The 17653-nt window shown below is 42.3% G+C and overlaps 1 protein-coding gene across 1 annotated transcript in view; it reads right to left on the reverse strand.

The window, feature by feature from the left end:
- Oxct1 (3-oxoacid CoA-transferase 1) overlaps positions 1-17653 on the reverse strand; it is a 111916-nt gene that overhangs the window by 11248 nt on the left and 83015 nt on the right. Inside the window, exons 14-15 of the mRNA XM_057789948.1 lie at positions 10072-10161; positions 948-1028 (exon numbers count right to left, since the gene is read on the reverse strand). Of these exons, the coding sequence (XP_057645931.1) occupies positions 948-1028; positions 10072-10161 (171 nt within the window). The remainder of the gene's footprint in view (positions 1-947; positions 1029-10071; positions 10162-17653) is intronic.

Genomic DNA, 17653 nt, shown 5'->3' on the forward strand with positions numbered 1-17653 from the left:
CCACAAGGTCTTAGGAATACCCGACCAGATGGAACCTTCCTTGAAAGCACAGCTTCTGGGAAGTGTTATATATGTAACCTACTTTAGAGCATGCTTTGGGATGTTTCTTCCCAACCTGTAAAGAAGGCTAGGGAGCCAGACACTGTGACATATGACTGTCATATAGCTCTGGTCAAAAGAAGAGAGGCATCACTGAGAAGGGGAAGAAAACCCAAACAGGCAATTCTGTTCCGTGGCTTCATCAAGAAAAACTCCTTCCCAGATGATTTACAGGGCTCATGCCATTCTCACATCCCAAGTTCCAATCTGGGAGAAGAACCTGGCTGTGGGCAGCTGTCTGGAATACTTCTCCAAAACGAGCAGTCTTTAACTGTACAACTGGCCAAAGGTTTCCATTTATGAAACAAAATACAGAGGCACAGAAGTTGTGGGTATGCTCTGAAGTCCACATCAGAGAAAGGCCAGAAGCCATGGAAGAAACAGAATGTATGTCTTGAGCCATTGTGGTTCTATACTGTAACTTATACCCAAGTGACTCAAACTCAGTTGTGGGTGAATTTACTAAAATAGAAAACCAACAGTTTATTCTTGTGATTTTCGTCAGACAAGAAAGAAAGAGAGGAAAGGTACGTACACTCTGAACTTTACATATGCCACACATCTTCATAACTTAAGCATCCAAATTTAAGGACCAATAAAGCTCTCGTCTGCCTGGAGCAAACAGAAAGCTACCCAGGACAAGAGTTCCACTTTGTGTGTGCAATTCCTGAGAATTGTATATAAGCAAGCGTACATCTAGAGACATTCATTTTCCCATTCCCTCCTTCCACAAACTAAATTAATCTTCCAGCTACTGATGTAAGATGGTTTTAGACCTCACATGTGCCTCTAAATAAAATAAGGAGGGAGCTGATGTGCGCGGAACCAGAAGCAGGAAGGTCCTTTACCTTTTCTGTGATAATGCGGTTGACACATTGCTTTCCCGTCAGCGGTAATGTACACTTCTCCATGATTTTATGTGCATTTCCCTGTTTTAAAGAACAACAAGAAAACATCAACAATACTATTCAGAGGGTAACTCCTGCTTAGAATTGGTGTGACTATAAGAAAACCAAAAATGATCAGAGACATTGACTTCTAAGTATAGACTATTTCTAAGCCTTTGCAAAGTCAAGCTCTCCTCTCTCTCAAGTCAGTTTCCACGCCTGGAATAACATAGGGAGGACCCCTACAAGTAACCAAATGCATAAGAGATTTATTGGGAAGCCCTGTTCTCCCAAGCCTCAGTTCTTGTACTCCCTAATGTGTAGTTCCAACTCTCATATTCTCATTTTTGTCTCCCAAAGAATGGCCCCCTTAAAAAACATCTATACTTATTTGTCAAGAGTAGGAAGTATACATGGAAAATGAACCTAAAACCCAGTCTCCTTCTAAAACAGACTTAATCTTATTTGTTTAAAAAAGTAACAAGATGCACAGAAAATAGCAATGCCTTGCTTCCATTTTCAATGGGAAAACACCTCAATTTTCTTCCATATTTTCATGCATTTGCTCCTACATTGAAAACATTATATTTAGCATGCTATTTATCCCTTGCTATCAATTTAGAGATCATCTAGTGGCTTATTTTTATGGTACATGAGCACTTAACTCTCTTACAAGTTCCATTTGCAGTCCCAAAGTCCCCACCATCATTTTCAGTCCTCCCAGTCACAATTTGCTGCTAATTTCAACCATCAGAATTGATTTTACTCTTACCTAATGCCCATGCAAAAGAGACCACTGCTCGGCCAGTATGCTATATTCTCATTCTCTTGTGACCATATTTGTCCCTTGAGATTGAACTCTAGTTTGCTTATTAATAAAACACATAACCTGGTTTAAATGAACTTTCTCTTGTTGAAATTTCTTTTACTCACAATTCCCTTTCTTCAAACATAAAACAGAAGAGAGATTGTGATCAAAAGTCGGGTTTTAACCAGTAAATCCCTTCCCCAGACCCATCCTAACCCCAAATGTAGACGTGGTTTCCCAGGTGCTTCTGAGAAGCCCAGATGGAATATCAGCTCTGACCTCTTCCAGTGATGATTCAACTCCCTTTTACTAATACTATGAAGCACTAGGAACATACTAAACATCTCCTTTGAGGTTGAAGGCTGGCCTAGCATACTGCAGGTCTTGTCTTGAAAACATTAAAATGTCCCTGCTTTCTTTTGGATCTAAACACACCAAATACAATGATGTCACTACCATCATCAGCTATCTGCCTGTTTTGCTTGCTCAAACATCCATCTAAGAATTAGCTCAGATATCTCCCCAGACTGGTGTCAAACCAACTACATGTTTAGAGGCAATGAATTTCAGTTTATGATTTTACTCTTTGTAGTAACTTGTCAACCTTGCAATGCACCTATAGTTAAAAAGGTTTCAGTACATGTAAGACAGTGTAAGGCATAAGAGGTTTTCTAAGGTTTCTGGATGGATGGATGGGTGGGTGGGTGGATGATGGATGGATGGATGGATGGATGGATGGATGGACGGATGGATGGAGAGATGGATGGAGAGATGGATGGATGCTGGATGAAAGGATGGATGATGGATGGATAGATGGATGAATGATGGATGGATGGATGGATGGATGGATGGATGGATGGATGGATAGATGGATGGACAGATGGATGGATGGATGGGTGGATGATGAATGGATAGATGGATGGATGATGAATGGATTGTTTTTTTAAAAGACAAACTCTATAGCCTTAACTTAGTCAAAAACTAGTGTTGACTACATATTAAGTAGCTAAATATTACACCCTTAAAACCAAGTTGTTTCTAGATTTGCTATGTGAGAAAATATTTACAGATGTAGACCGAGAACCTCGCCTTCACATCTCTTCTGCCATCACCTCCCGTGTGAGATTTCACATCCTGCATGTCACGGAAGCTAAATTTAACAGCTGAAATTAGGGACGAACACTGGACTTCTATAGCTGTCAGGTTTTCTCACATTTAATAAAGCTCAGATAACAACGCATTGTGACTTCACACAAAGTGAGAAGTCTGTAGGCCTCTGAGGGCCACTTCCTGCTGGGACCTCACTTGGTTTTTATTATTTGAGAAAGAGCTGCACTTGGAGTGAAGGCAGCCTTGGGGATTTTAATGAACAAGCAACCCTGTTTCAGGAGAAATGATGAATTTCAACTGACAGTATTAATGGTGCCCTATCAACAGAGACCTTTATAAACTATTTTCTACATGAATAACATAGCATCGATAGGAAAGGTGTGGATTTTGCACCAAAAAACTTTTGAACAAAACCTGATCCTTCACGTTATCTGTGTCAGTGTGTTCATACTTTCTTGCCTGCCTTATGTTACAATATTATTAGATTTAAGCAAAATCCAGCCATCCAACATTAGTAAGAATAAATGTTAATTGCAATTGTTTATACAATTTATAATTAAAATTCATATAACCTACCAATAATTTTGTTATGAGCTTGTAAGTCTCTACATGAAGTCTGACACAGAAATAGAAAAAAAATGGCCTAAATTAATTTCCTGAGACCTGCAAAACCAATGAAAAATGGTACCTATTTGGGGACAAACTGTAAGGCTCGCCTAGGAAAGCAGCACCTGGTGTACGTGTGCAGTTAGAACAACACAGCTAGCTGAATCCATTCACATTTAGCTCTAAGACATAACAGAGATTAAGGACAGAGAAAAAAACATAATGCAAAAAGATGAAAAAAAAGTCACAACTGCAATGCAGCAATAGGTCAGCTCTCAAGCCCAACCATGACTGACTCCCAATGGAGCACTCTCCCTAAGCACGCTGGGCTGCGCACCAGTGGAGCACGGCAACTGCATACACTGGTGAGTCACAAAGCAGGAACAATTAAAAATAAATTCTAACAGAGACCGTCGGTATAGCATGCAAAACATTAGAGAAGACTGAAGATCAGGATTCTCGTTTAATAGGAGCCTGGAGGTGTTTATTTGGACTTTAAATTCTCTGGGTTGCTAATCTTCTATTGCCTTGATCTGCTTTCCTGATCCTAAAGAACTCACTGATGTGTTGAAGATGCGCTGAACTAGGAGGGCTTGAACTGATGCTTAAAAACAAAAACTGGGATTTGGAGTTCATCCTCATCATTCTGATTCTTTTTCATGTTCTCCAGAAGGCAGTTCAGAAAAGGCAGAAGCATAGATACAAAATATAAGAGGTAAAACATTTTAAGTTAGGTGAGTGGTCCATGCCTGCAGGCCCAATGCCGTAGGAAGCTGAAGCAAGAGGATCACTGGAGCAAGGAACTCAGTGCTGACCTGAACAACCCAGCAGGACTCCAGAAAGAGGTTTTGCCTAATACTAAGGGCTCTTGATTTCACTAGACTTCATCATAACCTTTATTAATTCCCAAACTCTATTACTTTCAACTACCTCCCCGACATCTTTCTCCTCTTCAATACCTTAGGTACTTTACAATTTTATTTTTCAATAAACTGGGCCTCAGAACTTTCTAGTACTTGCTTCCTTGAGATCTATTTAATTCTTTAGATTTGTATATGAAATCCTAGAACCACATTTTGCAGTAATGAACAACTCTGATTAAATAATATTTCTTGCTAATATAAAAGTGCATTTTAGGACATCAAAGTGCACTTAATCTCATGTAATCGACTCATTCTTTGCATACAACAGAATGTTCTAGGAATTGATCATTCTCAAGCTACCAGCTACTGGGAAAACACACCAAATTACATCCCATCACCTCAGATTCAAACGGCCATAGCCTTTCTAGTTTTCAGAACAATAACCTTGACACAGTGTCCACTCCAGTGCCCTAGGGGCCTCCAGAGTATTATGGCCTTTTTGGATGCTCTACGTTTCCTTCCTCCCACTCCCCATGGTATGTTGTTCATCTCCTATCAATTCCTAATAGCTTCTGAGCTTGCTCAAGGCTGACGCCATTCATCTCTGCATCTACAGGGATGAGAAGAGCACTAAGCAAACCTCAGTGACCCATACATGCTGTCTGAATATTACAACCTGATTCAGAGACCTCTGACAGAATTGACTAAGTACCTGCGGACTGCCTGGGGCACCTTTCTGGCTCTCAGGAATATACTTGCACAGTTCCAGTATCTCTGAGCTCAACAAAAGTTCATCTAACAGAAGTGATTGAAAGGGGATCACAAGATTTGAGAAGAACAGCAAAAGGATGGGGCAAAGACATATCAGGCATGTAGTGTGAAGCACAGAACTTCAAAGGGAGAAATGAAACGAGTTTCTGCACCTTCCACTTGCTCCTCCCTGGTTGCCAAAGCCTGTCATAACCTCCCGCAGGGCTCACGGTTTAATATTTGAAGTTAAATATTCTCCAATATTTAATCTTTAGTACAAGAAAGCCAATATCAGATCTCTCTTTAGCCTCAACACAGCATCACAGAAGCCTGTTAGTCAGCTTGCCGTGCCTTCTCCCTGGCCACCCTTCACCTTGATGAAGAAAGCAAGAGGATTATTCTCTACATGTACATGCACTTCACTGAGGAATGCTGTTTGTGTTACTGATCACATGACTGTCGAGTCACCATGGTGACTGATATGGGTATAATAAAAATGGATTGGCTAAACAAAGAAAATCAGGTACACCAAGTACCAGACCAGAAAGGCCAGAAAGAATTTGCTCTCACCAAGTTTATCCTCATAGGACATTTTGGCCTTTCTCGTATCTCCTCAGTGGATCCTAACAGTCTCCAGAGCACCAGTGGAAACAGCTGGCACAAATAATTTTGCTGTTATTATCAATCTTTATCTGTCGATGAAGTAACAGTTTGTGGTCACAGGGACACTCTCAAAGAAGTGAGTAGCCTACTGAGACAATGGATATGGCAAGCCATGTCCCTGTGAAGAAGCGTCAGGATTGAAGTCTTAGGATAGAAGTACCCTTTCTTCAACGGGATGATCACCATGGCCAGACTTTCACTATCTCTGTAAAGGTCAAATCCTGTGACTGTTAGCATCTGGATAGCAGAGTCCAGGAATAAGTAGGAAAATTTCTCCCCACTCACAAATTGCAGTGGTGATGGTTCAGGTAGGGGTGAGGGGTGAGGACCATGGCGATGATTCAAGTAGGGGCGAGGACCATGGCAATGGTTCAGGTACGGGTGAGGACGATGGTGATCATTCAGGTAGGGGTGAGGGGTAGAGAGATTATCATTTCCCTAGCTGGGCCATAAAGAGGATAAGGCTATTTAAGGGAAAAGGGAGACAATTTCATTTATGAGTATATTGTGGCTGAGGGGGCTCTGGGACATCCAGGAAGAATCCTCTAACAGGAATTAGAAAAACAATTCTAGAGCTCACCAGAGAATTCCAGTTGGAGACAAAGGCTTTCAGAAACCACTGAGTGAAAAACAAGGTTGGCACAACAAACAACGTTTTAACTAGTACCCAAGAATGGCAGAGAAGATGTAAGACCCACAGAATCAGAGGTGGAGCTCCACATCCTGTTGGGAACTCACAAAGTGGGCAGGAACCAGACATCGGTGGATCCAAGTGATGTAACTCAGCCCAACTTTTAAGGCCTTTAGCAAATAGACAGAATGAAGACAAGGGCGGCATACCATAACTGGATGTATCTTTAAAATTATAACTTTAGCAGTCCAGAAATCACAAATGTTCAAGTAGCACTGATCCCAGCATAGTGGCATACAGAAGAAGTCACAAAAACTGCCCCCAGGCTAGTAAGTACCCGGTGGGGAAAGGCTGTAACCCAAAACCTGAGGAAATAAAACTGGAGAAATCGCTTTCTCAGGTTGTTTTCTTTCAAACTCTTTCCTGATAGCTTTCCCACCAAAGCAAAGGGAGCTATGGCCAGAGAAAAGGGATGCAAAGGAGTCTCTCTGACACCTGAAAGGGTGAATCTGGGTAAGAAGGGGCAGAGGAGGGCTGTGGGCAGGCTGCCTGTGAGAGAAAGACGGACATGGGCTGGCACGGATGGAATCAAACTCCCACCCCTGCCACCTTCCTGCAGTGGCTTGCCCCCATTCTGGACTTATTCAGAGGGTCTCTGAGAAAGTGAGACTAAGTCTGTGCAATGCTAGGCACACCCCCAGCTAACTCTCCCCGCTTCTCTTTCCAGTTTTAAGAGGCAGAAGATGAACTAGGTTACAAGGTGAAAGGAAGAAAGGTGTGCTTGTAAGGAATTCTCCATGAGCTAATTTTTAAAACATATTCTCCTTTCAAAAATGAAGAAAGATGGAAGGACAGCACGAAAGCCCCATCTATACAGCGAGATCCCACTGTATCTCAGCCCCAACCAAAACCACATCCCAGTCTGGTGCTCGCACCTGCTGTTGGCTCCAGAGGTTGCCAGAGGACCAGAAGTCACTCAGGAGCTGCCGCAGCAGGCAGCCAGTTTTGCAACGTTTCCTTCGCTCTTATTAAAACAATAAAAGCAGGCTTTAAAGGTCAGCCAATGTACCGATGCACCGTAACCCTACAGGTGAGCAAGTGAAAAGAAAAGCCACACTCGAAAACCCAGTGTGGTCCAGACCCTGGTGGAAACAAAAGCACCACTCAAGAACACAGAACACGAGATCACGCCTTTCTCTCATGTTGGAATCCCTTTGCGAGCTCTGCACCCTGAATCCATACACCTGCGGGGTTAGTTCACTTGGCTGCCTGGAAGGACAGGTAGCTAGCTGTGGGGATGGAAAACCCCCACCTGCCCCTTTCCAGCCTTCACCCAAGTAAAGGATTCTGGGAGAAAGTCGTGGTGTGCACACAGTGCCATTCACAGTGAGCCCAGAGTAGTAGCCCCAATAGAATCATACACCCAGGACCACAGGTGACACACAAGGACAGATGCTCCCTCTATTAGTATTTGAAGGTTATCTCTTATGTGTGGAGAGTCCCTTATGATTATTATAATCACACCTGTGTATGGTGGCTCATGCCTGCAGCCCCAGTACTCTGAGGCAGGAAGATCTCCATGAGTGTGAAACCAGCTTTGGCTACAGGGTAAGTTCCAGGCTATGAAACTGTCTAACAAAGAAACCCTCCCCTCTAATCTTTTGAAGAAAAAAATAATCACAAGTAGATTTTCTGTTGTTTTGTTTGAATGAAAGTATCTGTGGAAAACACTCCAATTCAAGTGTGAAACAACCCCATTTCTCACAAGAAAAGAAGAAAGGGGGAAGGGAAAACACACGATCTGGCTTCTGCGGCAAGCTTTACTGGGGATTCAGCCAGCTACAAGTCTGAAGAACCATTTCTGTTCCTCTGTCAGAATTCCAGCTGAGGAGAAGAAATGACTTTGGTGAGGGGAGAGAGAGAGAGGGGGGGGGGAGGGAGAGGGAGAGAGAGCGAGAGAGAGAGAGAGAGAGAGAGAGCAAATTTGCTAAACACAGGCTTAATGTTTTGAAATGAATGCATAACATAAAAATAATACACAATAAGGCAGACTTCATTGCCTATGCATCAACATTAAAGAAAGAACCAAAGGGAAGCTGGACGGAGTTTCCTCCAAATAGACGTTGCGTTCCAGAGAGGACTTAGATTTGATTTGACGCTTCGTGTTCTTCTGCCTCTGGAATGAGCATTTTGGATGCCATGCAAGGCATATCACGGAAGTCACCTGTGTTGATTCCGTTTCTATTATCCCACCTTCATGCCCCACTGCTCACTGTTTACACAAACAACCTGTGCAAATTTACACGTAGGGCAGTTTTTACGAGGGCAGCAATCACAGCAGCACACATCAGCAAAAGAACTCCCACAGCCGGCAAGTGAAGTGCAAATCCAGCGCCATGCTCTTATCGGGTGGTGCGTCACTAAATGAAGCCCGGCGTGCACACCACCATTCCACTCAGATTAGTGAGCCTCGCAGGATTAACAAAGCAAAACCGCAGGCCAAACCAAGTGACCACCCAATAGTAACTTCACAAATCCTCAGATCAATGGGTTCGGAGCAGAAAAGAGGTTAAGAGGTAAGCAAATAGTAATAACAGCTCCATTTGTTAGAAGACTGGGCCCTGCAGTGAAGGACCTCACTACTCTAAACCTGTGCTTCCAAAACCAAAACACAAACGGGAGGGAGAAAGGGAGACAGGGAGGGAGGAAGGGAAAAACCATTATTAGAGGCCCCAGAGATGGGCCAGTGGGTAAAGATGGTTGCTTTCAAGGCTCACAGCCTGAACTTAATCACCAGAACCTAAACCAAGGCCTGAGAGTTGGCTTCTCGCCTCCATCTACATGTCGTGGCAAGTGGATGCAGGTGTGCATGCATGGACACACACACACAAGGAATAAAAAACTAAATAAATGTAATAAAAAAATAAGGGACCTATTATCAGCTTCATGGGCATGCACACACAAACACACCGAAATGACTGGCATGCAGTTAAAGCTCAATAAATGTTAGCTGCTTTTATTATATATAGGAAGAAAGGGGAAAGGAAGAGTAAAAACGAACTCCCTTAGATCAGTGGTTTTGGCTTATGTGGGGAACATTGGCAATTCCAAGCTGTGATTGCCCAGCATCTAGGAGGCACTCCATAACTATCTGATAATTTGTTAAAAACATGCTTTTCAGAGTGAGGACGCTTGCCATCACCATGGTCATCATTCTCTCATATGTTCTGCCAAGGACACCACCGCCTTGGTGAGAGTCCACACTGTCCACTTGAAAAGCACTGCTGTTAAGACCGACATTCTATTGGGCTCCTCATGAAGACACGGTGAGCAATAATTATAACCACCTTAGATCAGGAACCATACACCTGCCTCAGCATCTTCTCACTGACCTCAGAGACAGTTAAAGCCTTTACTTTGCATGCACATGCGAGAGGAACATTTAAAGAATTCCCTGATAACGGATTCCCTCAAAGTTGAACAAGCATCTGTCCAGGTATTGAATTACTACCTTTCTATGTTCTTTCCCACTAAAATGTAAGTGGAATCACCTTCAGTAAGCCAGAGAAAACTAAAACCCCCAGCTAAACGGCAGGGCGCACTGTAGCTCAGTGGCCTGCGAGTCTTTGGAACTGTGAGGAAACAGCGTGTTACCTTTGCAGAATGCTCCATGGTGACCACCACCTTGGTTTTGGAACTGGACACTAAATCCATGGCTCCTCCCATTCCTTTGACCATTTTCCCCTGTAAAACAGAAACAGAAAATGAGTAGCCATGTAACCGTTTATATCCATCACAGAGGAACTATCCGTTAACTTGCCAGAACAAGCCACTGAGGAAAAACTTACTGGTCATCACTATTCAGTTCCTGAAGCTTTGGAACCTTTTGTTATTCTGTTAGCCTATGGTCAGAGGATGAAGTTCAGAATGACTTTTTAAAATACATTTATTATTGCCGCTGATGCGGTTATTGTTATTGTGTGTATGTGTGGAATGACTCAGAGGCAAATGCGCATGGCGTGCACGTACAAGTTAAAGAGCAACTGCTGAGCTGGTTCTCTCCCTACCACATTTTCAGAGATTCTCAGGATCAAACCCAGCCTGTCAGGCTTGGGCTGCAGGCGCTGAACCTGCTGCTAAGCCATCTTGCCAGCTCCCAGGATGAATATTATAACCTCACGTAACGACTAAGGGTTACTAATACAATTTTGTTGACAACTTATTGGCAGTGAAACAATCAGTGAATAAGAAACCAAGATCAGAACCTCTGTAGAATTCTTGCAAAAATATTTGATTGAAACCTGACACCTATGACCTCCACTTCCTTCTCTTAAACAGGTACTTGCTGTTACTGACTTTTCCATCAAGACACTTTCTAAGGCACGCTGGGTTCCCCACAGATTCATATTAGCAGGTTGAGGCACCAAAGACACTCTCCAACAGTGACTAATAATGAAGGTGGTTCTGCCTGTCTACCTCTCAAGCTCTGGGCTTTCATCTTGCGCCTGGAAAAGAAAGTGCGAACGAAAGGAAAACCACATTCCAGTCGAGCAAAACCAGAAGCCAGAAGCTGCATTCAGAACCGTTTCGCCATCACTGATCTGTCCCTACCCACCCACCCCTTCATCTTCATTCATTATTCATTGATCCACCGCCTTCTAGGTGCCATGCACATGCAGAGATTCCCACTGCCTGCCTGCTCGGTCTCCTGGATACAGAGTTTTGGAAAACACAGGTGTTTCCAAAGATGATGAAATCAATCCTCCCACAGCTCTGTGAAGACAGGACCCCTAACGTTGAAACACGTTATTTATTTTTAAGCCCAGTCCTCTTGCTCACTTGTCAGTAAGTACTCTCCAATAATCTCAGAGCTCTGAAGAGATTATGAAGGGCACCTGGGTTTAAAGCAGGACCTCAAATCCATGACTCCAGAGACATCTCGGAGGCAAACGCAGCATGATGCCGGCATGAATTAGATGAACAGCACGTAAAGAAGGAGGAAGCAGCTGGCTACTTTGTGGCTTAGAGCCTGCCACCAAGGAGATGGGTAGCAGCTGGCAACAGTAGAGGGCAGAGGCACGTGGAGGATGCAGGCTCAGTTGGGGTCAGACAGGGAAGTTGGAAACAATGCAGAATATCCACGTGGAGATGTGCAATGTTAACTTCTCCAGTCAACGCTGTGACCCTTCGTCAGCCAGAACTTTAACAGACTGACCATCAGGTTATTGCACATCTATAGAAAACACCAGTATCTTCACAGCTCAATAAAGATGAGAAAGTTACAGACAGAAACAGAAAACTGAAATCCAGTTAATGTGCTATAAATTCCTTAAATTAAAAAAACAAAAGCCGGGCGGTGGTGGCGCACGCCTTTAATCCCAGCACTTGGGAGGCAGAGGCAGGCAGATCTCTGTGAGTTCAAGACCAGCCTGGTCTACAAGAGCTAGTTCCAGGACAGGCTCCAAAACCACAGAGAAACCCTGTCTCGAAAAACCAAAAAAAAAAAAAAAAAAAAAAAAAAAAAAAAAAATCCTGGGTTAGAATACACCACAGGCAAATTTTGAGACACAATGATTACAAAGATTTAAAAACTTATGACAGCCTCTAACAGGCAACTTGCCCAATTTAACTAAACCAGATGCACATGTTTGAAATCGCTTCAATTAGTTAAATACTTAGAACCTCACGGGTACGAAACACCGAGCTGGCAGAAACATAGCATTTTAAACAATTGTAGAAAAGCCACCTGTTTGCCTCTATTAGAAAGAACCCTCACTCTACACGCTTGCTATATATGAAGCCCTCCATTGCTCAGTTAAGTGATTTGATGCTCTCCAGCCCCTGGGAAGCACAGGCTAGAAATTTCACAGCACTATTCCTAACACTTGAGCGCCTGCTTCCAAAAGTGCAAAACGTCCAAGATTGGAACAGAACACCTGCGTCGATTCTGTCAACCTCTGTGTGACACAGGCAAAACATCAAACCTCTCAGAATTCGAGTTCAGTATCTATAAGACTAAAATAAGACGGTGCATCTTTGTCACAGAGCTGTGGTAAACCCTGCGTAAGACAATGTATGGAAATGTATGGCAAAAACATTTACAAAGATATTCATGTGCGTTGTCAGGCAGGCAGCTCAACTGAAGTAAACTTAATACTACACTAGAACTCATCAAAAACAGGGTCCTTTCTTTTAAATGTTCATTGTCTAGTTAAAGGAGAGTAACCAAGAGTCATTTTAGGTCAAGCAAGCTTTCTTTCTTTGAAAGCGGCATTCCGCACTTCTCCCTTATCCCCAAGATGCAGCTAAGTGACCTTTCGCTGAGTCCTTTCAGTATGTAATTCTGTTATTACAGGGATTTTTCAGCTTTGTCCTTCCCTCCCTACTGGCTCCTTTTCCCCTAACCCATAAATAACTGGATGAGGGAATTAGGCCGGCACAGGCATGTTCAAGTTGTGGCAGAACACTGAGGATGCACCTGGTAAGTGTGCCTGCAGAAGGGATGGAAGGAAGGGGAGACAGCAATGTTGCTAAAAGGGGATTTCAAAGAACGTATTCACCAGTAGAGCAGGTCTCTTAGACCAAAGTATATCTAGTAGTAACAGCAAACCTTTCAGGTATCTGGTTTTCTTCTCCTTTAGTATGCTCCACACATCGGAGAAAGAAAAACAGATGTTTCCTCCCATCTGAACTCCCAAAAGGTTTTTGAAACAGAATCAATTACTGAAGAAAGACAAGTGATTCTATCTAGCATGAAACAAAGAAAAGCAGTTGTCTAAGGCATACTCATCATCACCCTTTAACTCAGCTTAGCAGCCTTCATTTGAGACCCAGCCACTGGCTACCGCAGCGAAGACTAGCAATGCCCCTGAATTCCAGACAATGGGAGAAAAGAGAGGCAATATTTGTGACGTCTAGGTGCTGGCCCACAACAATTCTTGTATGTATTCTTCATGTGCCTTTACCTTCTACAGTATGGACTTGGGAAGGCAAGGTGAATATAGATGGGCTCTCTTCATTCGGGGTCCCTGCACAGCTGTGTATAACAAAGCACACTTACTTAGAACCACATTCCACTATTCATCATCAACGGAGAGTGAATGTTTTGGGCGCCAGATCACTGAAACTGGAAGATGTACTTGACACAGCGGCTGGTGTAACTAATTCAATGATGTGGTGACCAAGGTACATGGATAGCAAAGAATTCAAGGTGGAACTAGAGTCAGTTATATAATGGAACAAACGGAAGGGGACCAGCAAAGCTCCTCGGAGGCAAGAGGAAGATGACCCTTCCAGACACTATGCTGGACTCCATAACTCACTGCTCTACCCAAACGCCCAGCACATCACTTGACATTTAAGAAGGCACAAGATTCTTTCTCTGTGAATGACTGAAAGAAGAGAGTGAACAAGTGTATAGAGTGGATTTATTGAGAGAGCAGCTGAAAAGGAATTCAACTTCCACACTCATCTTCCTCCGCAACTCAATATCCTATTCAACATGCAAAACAAAAGGCTGAGAAAAAAAAGGGAATTAAGGAACTAAAAATACACCTTTAAATAAGTTGTGAGAGAAAGTTGTCACTTGTAGAAAAATAGGCCTATAATGCAGAAGAGGTTTGGGGCACGAGTTGCGCACCGGGCAGCGTGACACCAAGTCTGGCCTCTTTAAAACTCTCATCAGCAAACACATATTTCTTGAATGGTCCAACTTTAGATCTGGAATGGGTCCCATGTAGCATAATGGGGAGATGATTGCTGGATGTTCAGCTTATAGCAATCTCATCATTTTTCATTTAAAGGCTGACCCTGATATCATGCATGAAAAGAATGCAATAAAATGAGCTAAAATTTGTGGTATCTCCATCACCACAGCCACACAACAGTTCTAAAATGATAATGCTCTAACTATGATCCTTAATCTATAACTCCTCACCCAGCCTCTGTTATACAAGCACCGCGGCAGAAATCAGAAATAAAAGACCATTAGAATTTTCAATGCAAATCTAGAATATAGACTTTAATTATGAGTCAATATTTTAAATGTATTTCATCTGCTTTGTTTCTATCTATTAAAGTTAGAATTTTTTTAAAAAGTAAAACTCCTAAGGTATTAACATTAACATTAGTAATGCATCAAACTACAAATGTTCAGCTATATGTAAAAAGAAATAGTAAGTCAAGCTCTGAACATGATCGTGCAATTTGTGATGACTTTACAAGGGGTTTGAATATTCTTGAGAGTACTGCAAAAATATATGCTTTAAATAAAACACAAAACATGCTGAAAATTATTCATGACACCATCTTTTTCATTAGGACATAAATAGCAACGCATCAGCTCTAGATTTGTTACTTTTCAGTATTCTGGTCTGAAGTGAGAAGTCATTTAATCATATCCAGAAACAATTTATAGCGCTTTTAAGTGGTGGCATGTGCCACAGTAGGAAATGAGAACTCACTGGAGGAGCAAGGGAAGGATGGCTGTGGTGCGATTTATTAATAAAACTGGCACTTGCTGCTCAGTATTAAACACCAGAACACGAAGTACCCACCTCAGTCCAAATATAAGCCTCTTTATTTCTGTCTTCCCTGTTATTAAACAATGCCCAAGGGAAGCAAAGTTCTCCTTAGCATGCTCCCAGCTAAAGAGCAGGAGGCAAACTAAGATGGTTAAATAATAACATTTGTTGAAACCCAAAGAAAACAGGTTATAACTGCTTTTCTTTAGGGACAAGGAGGATTTCCAGTTTGCCTTGGTTTACAACAAGGTTCCAGCAGAGCGCTTTCCTTCTTGCATTACACCTAGTTTTCAAAGCCTAGGAAGACAACAACTTTCCTCTCACAGATTTAATTCTGTTTCCCAGGACAGGTGAATTGATCATGTAAATAGACTAGTTGGGGACTGGATATATAATTAAATTCTCTATTGCTAGGTAGGTAAAATTGCTTATGCATCATAAATATCAGTTATCCATCACAAAGTGGCCTTTGCAAAAGCAAAATGTAATAAACTTGGCATTTCCTTTTAATAAACACTTTTATTCTTGTTCTTGCATGGACCTGTCTTGTCAGCTACAACCTGCCCTGGGGCTCCTCTGGATTTAACCCTCAGAGTCTAAACTTGGCTCCTTCCCAGTCCCTGCCTTTGCAGTGACAATTGGACTCAATGAGCTCTCTGGCAGTTGTCTGCTTTGGGAGGCAGCTTCGGAGTTTACATCCCCAAGGCATTTCACAGTGTGTCCCACCAACCACTTGAAACTACCCACTCTAAGTTCCCATGCATCAAGCCTGACCTGGTTCTTCAGGCCCCTTCAGGGGCTCTTAGGTTCCTTAGCATCCTTTGCCCCAACCATCTTAGTATGATGGTCAGATTAAGAGTTGTGTACTTGGGAGACAGTTGTGTAGCTTGGTCTGTCTATCTGAGGGACCCCTTTTAGTAGGATCAGGATCTATTCCTGGGATATGAGCTAGCTTGTTGGAGCCAATTACATATGGTGGGATGCCATGCTCAGTCTTAATGTGGGGGTTGGGGGGAGGCTTGGTCCTCCCTCAACTTAATGGGCCAGGTTTTGTTGACTCCCCATGGAAGCCCTTACGGTTTGGCAGGAATGGATGGGGGTTAGACTGGGAGCTGGGGGGGGGGGTGAGGAATGGTGGGAGGAGGGCTGGGAGGAAGAACTGTGATTGGAATGTAAAATGAAATTAAAATTTAATTAATTGATAGAATTATAGAACAAGTACCGTGTATCAACTTTAAGATATTCTAGATACACAGAAAATTTTACAGCCATGTATATTCTATAGTTCTAGGCCAAATTTCTGAAGATGTATTCTCTATAGAAACTGCTTATATCACTTTATAACAAAAACTATAGAGGCAAAACTACATTATTTCTTTAAGATACTGTTTGTTTCAAGTGAGCCTAATAAACAATTCCTACTGTAAATGAAAGATGCCTTTTAAAACCATGGTCAGAATCTTTATTGATTTATTATGGGGTAATCCATAACAACGGGCTATGTAGACTAGAACATGGCAAAAATGTAACAGGCTTGAATCCTAAAGAATTCAACTAACTTCATATATGAAAAGTGAGTTTGGGTCCTATTATTAACTACAATGAATCTCGCCTACCATAAAAGAGTAGATACCATCCAAGAGTGCTTCTACAGTGTTCTTATGAAACATCACTCCAAGGGAAAAAAAAAACCAATACATCTAACATTAACTGTCATCAGTTATATCAAGGCCATTAAACACAGCTGACTATAGAGAGTTAATGCACTCTTCTTAAGTGAAGAATGTATCTTCTGTTCCTAAGGTACAATGGATGTGAGACTGTGTTCCTTTGGTGATGCCATTACAAAGGAAGCCCATTATAGAGGTTAGCTTCTTCGCCACGAAGTCACAAATGGGCGGTCTCATCTATTTTCTGGACTAACAAAATGGGCAGTCCAAGAAAAAGACTGGTATTTCTCGCTGTGCTCAAAGCTGTGACTTCAGTTGTCACCGAGTCTAATCACAACACGGCGAGATGAAAATAAACATCGCTTGAGCTGCCTTATGTTTACCTCCTTGGCTTGGCCACCTTCAAAGAAAGGCATCGGGAGGAGGAACTTGAGCAAGGGTTTCAGAATAGATGTATGAGGTGTTTCTATTTAGAACAACTAAGCACTGTGATAATATAAATAAGTTCCAGAGTCATTCATTAAACAGAAACAAAAATAGGTACCAGCACCATATTTAAAATTCCAAGGATTACTTTTTCTCGATCACCAAGGGAGAATTGCTAGAATCATATGAAATCATCCACATATGACCAACTATGACATACAAACACACAGATTCTGTGGGTTGGGTTCAACTACACATTCTAGGGGTTAAAAGGCCTCATTAACCATCACACAGCTATTTCAAGGGCTTACGTCTCTTCTAGGAAGTCCCTGGATAATCCCTACAAAACAACAGGTAGAATAAAACAAACATTTTTATGGGTATGCACATAAAAGGACATCGGTCTCTTGAACAACTCATTGACATGGAATATTAAGTTATGGATGTCTTTTGCAATCTGAAATAGCCAGTCTCAGAAATGTTCTTTTCTGATTCAGGACGTGAGAACCTGAGCCATGGCAGAGGCACACTTGCCTCGCCATCACCTCCCACCATCTGCAAAGCTTTGAAGAGCACATTACAGAATTATTGTAATTACACTGCCATTTCTGACAGCTG

Source organism: Chionomys nivalis, chromosome 15 (assembly GCF_950005125.1).
Source record: "Chionomys nivalis chromosome 15, mChiNiv1.1, whole genome shotgun sequence".
Classification (NCBI taxonomy): domain Eukaryota; kingdom Metazoa; phylum Chordata; class Mammalia; order Rodentia; family Cricetidae; genus Chionomys; species Chionomys nivalis.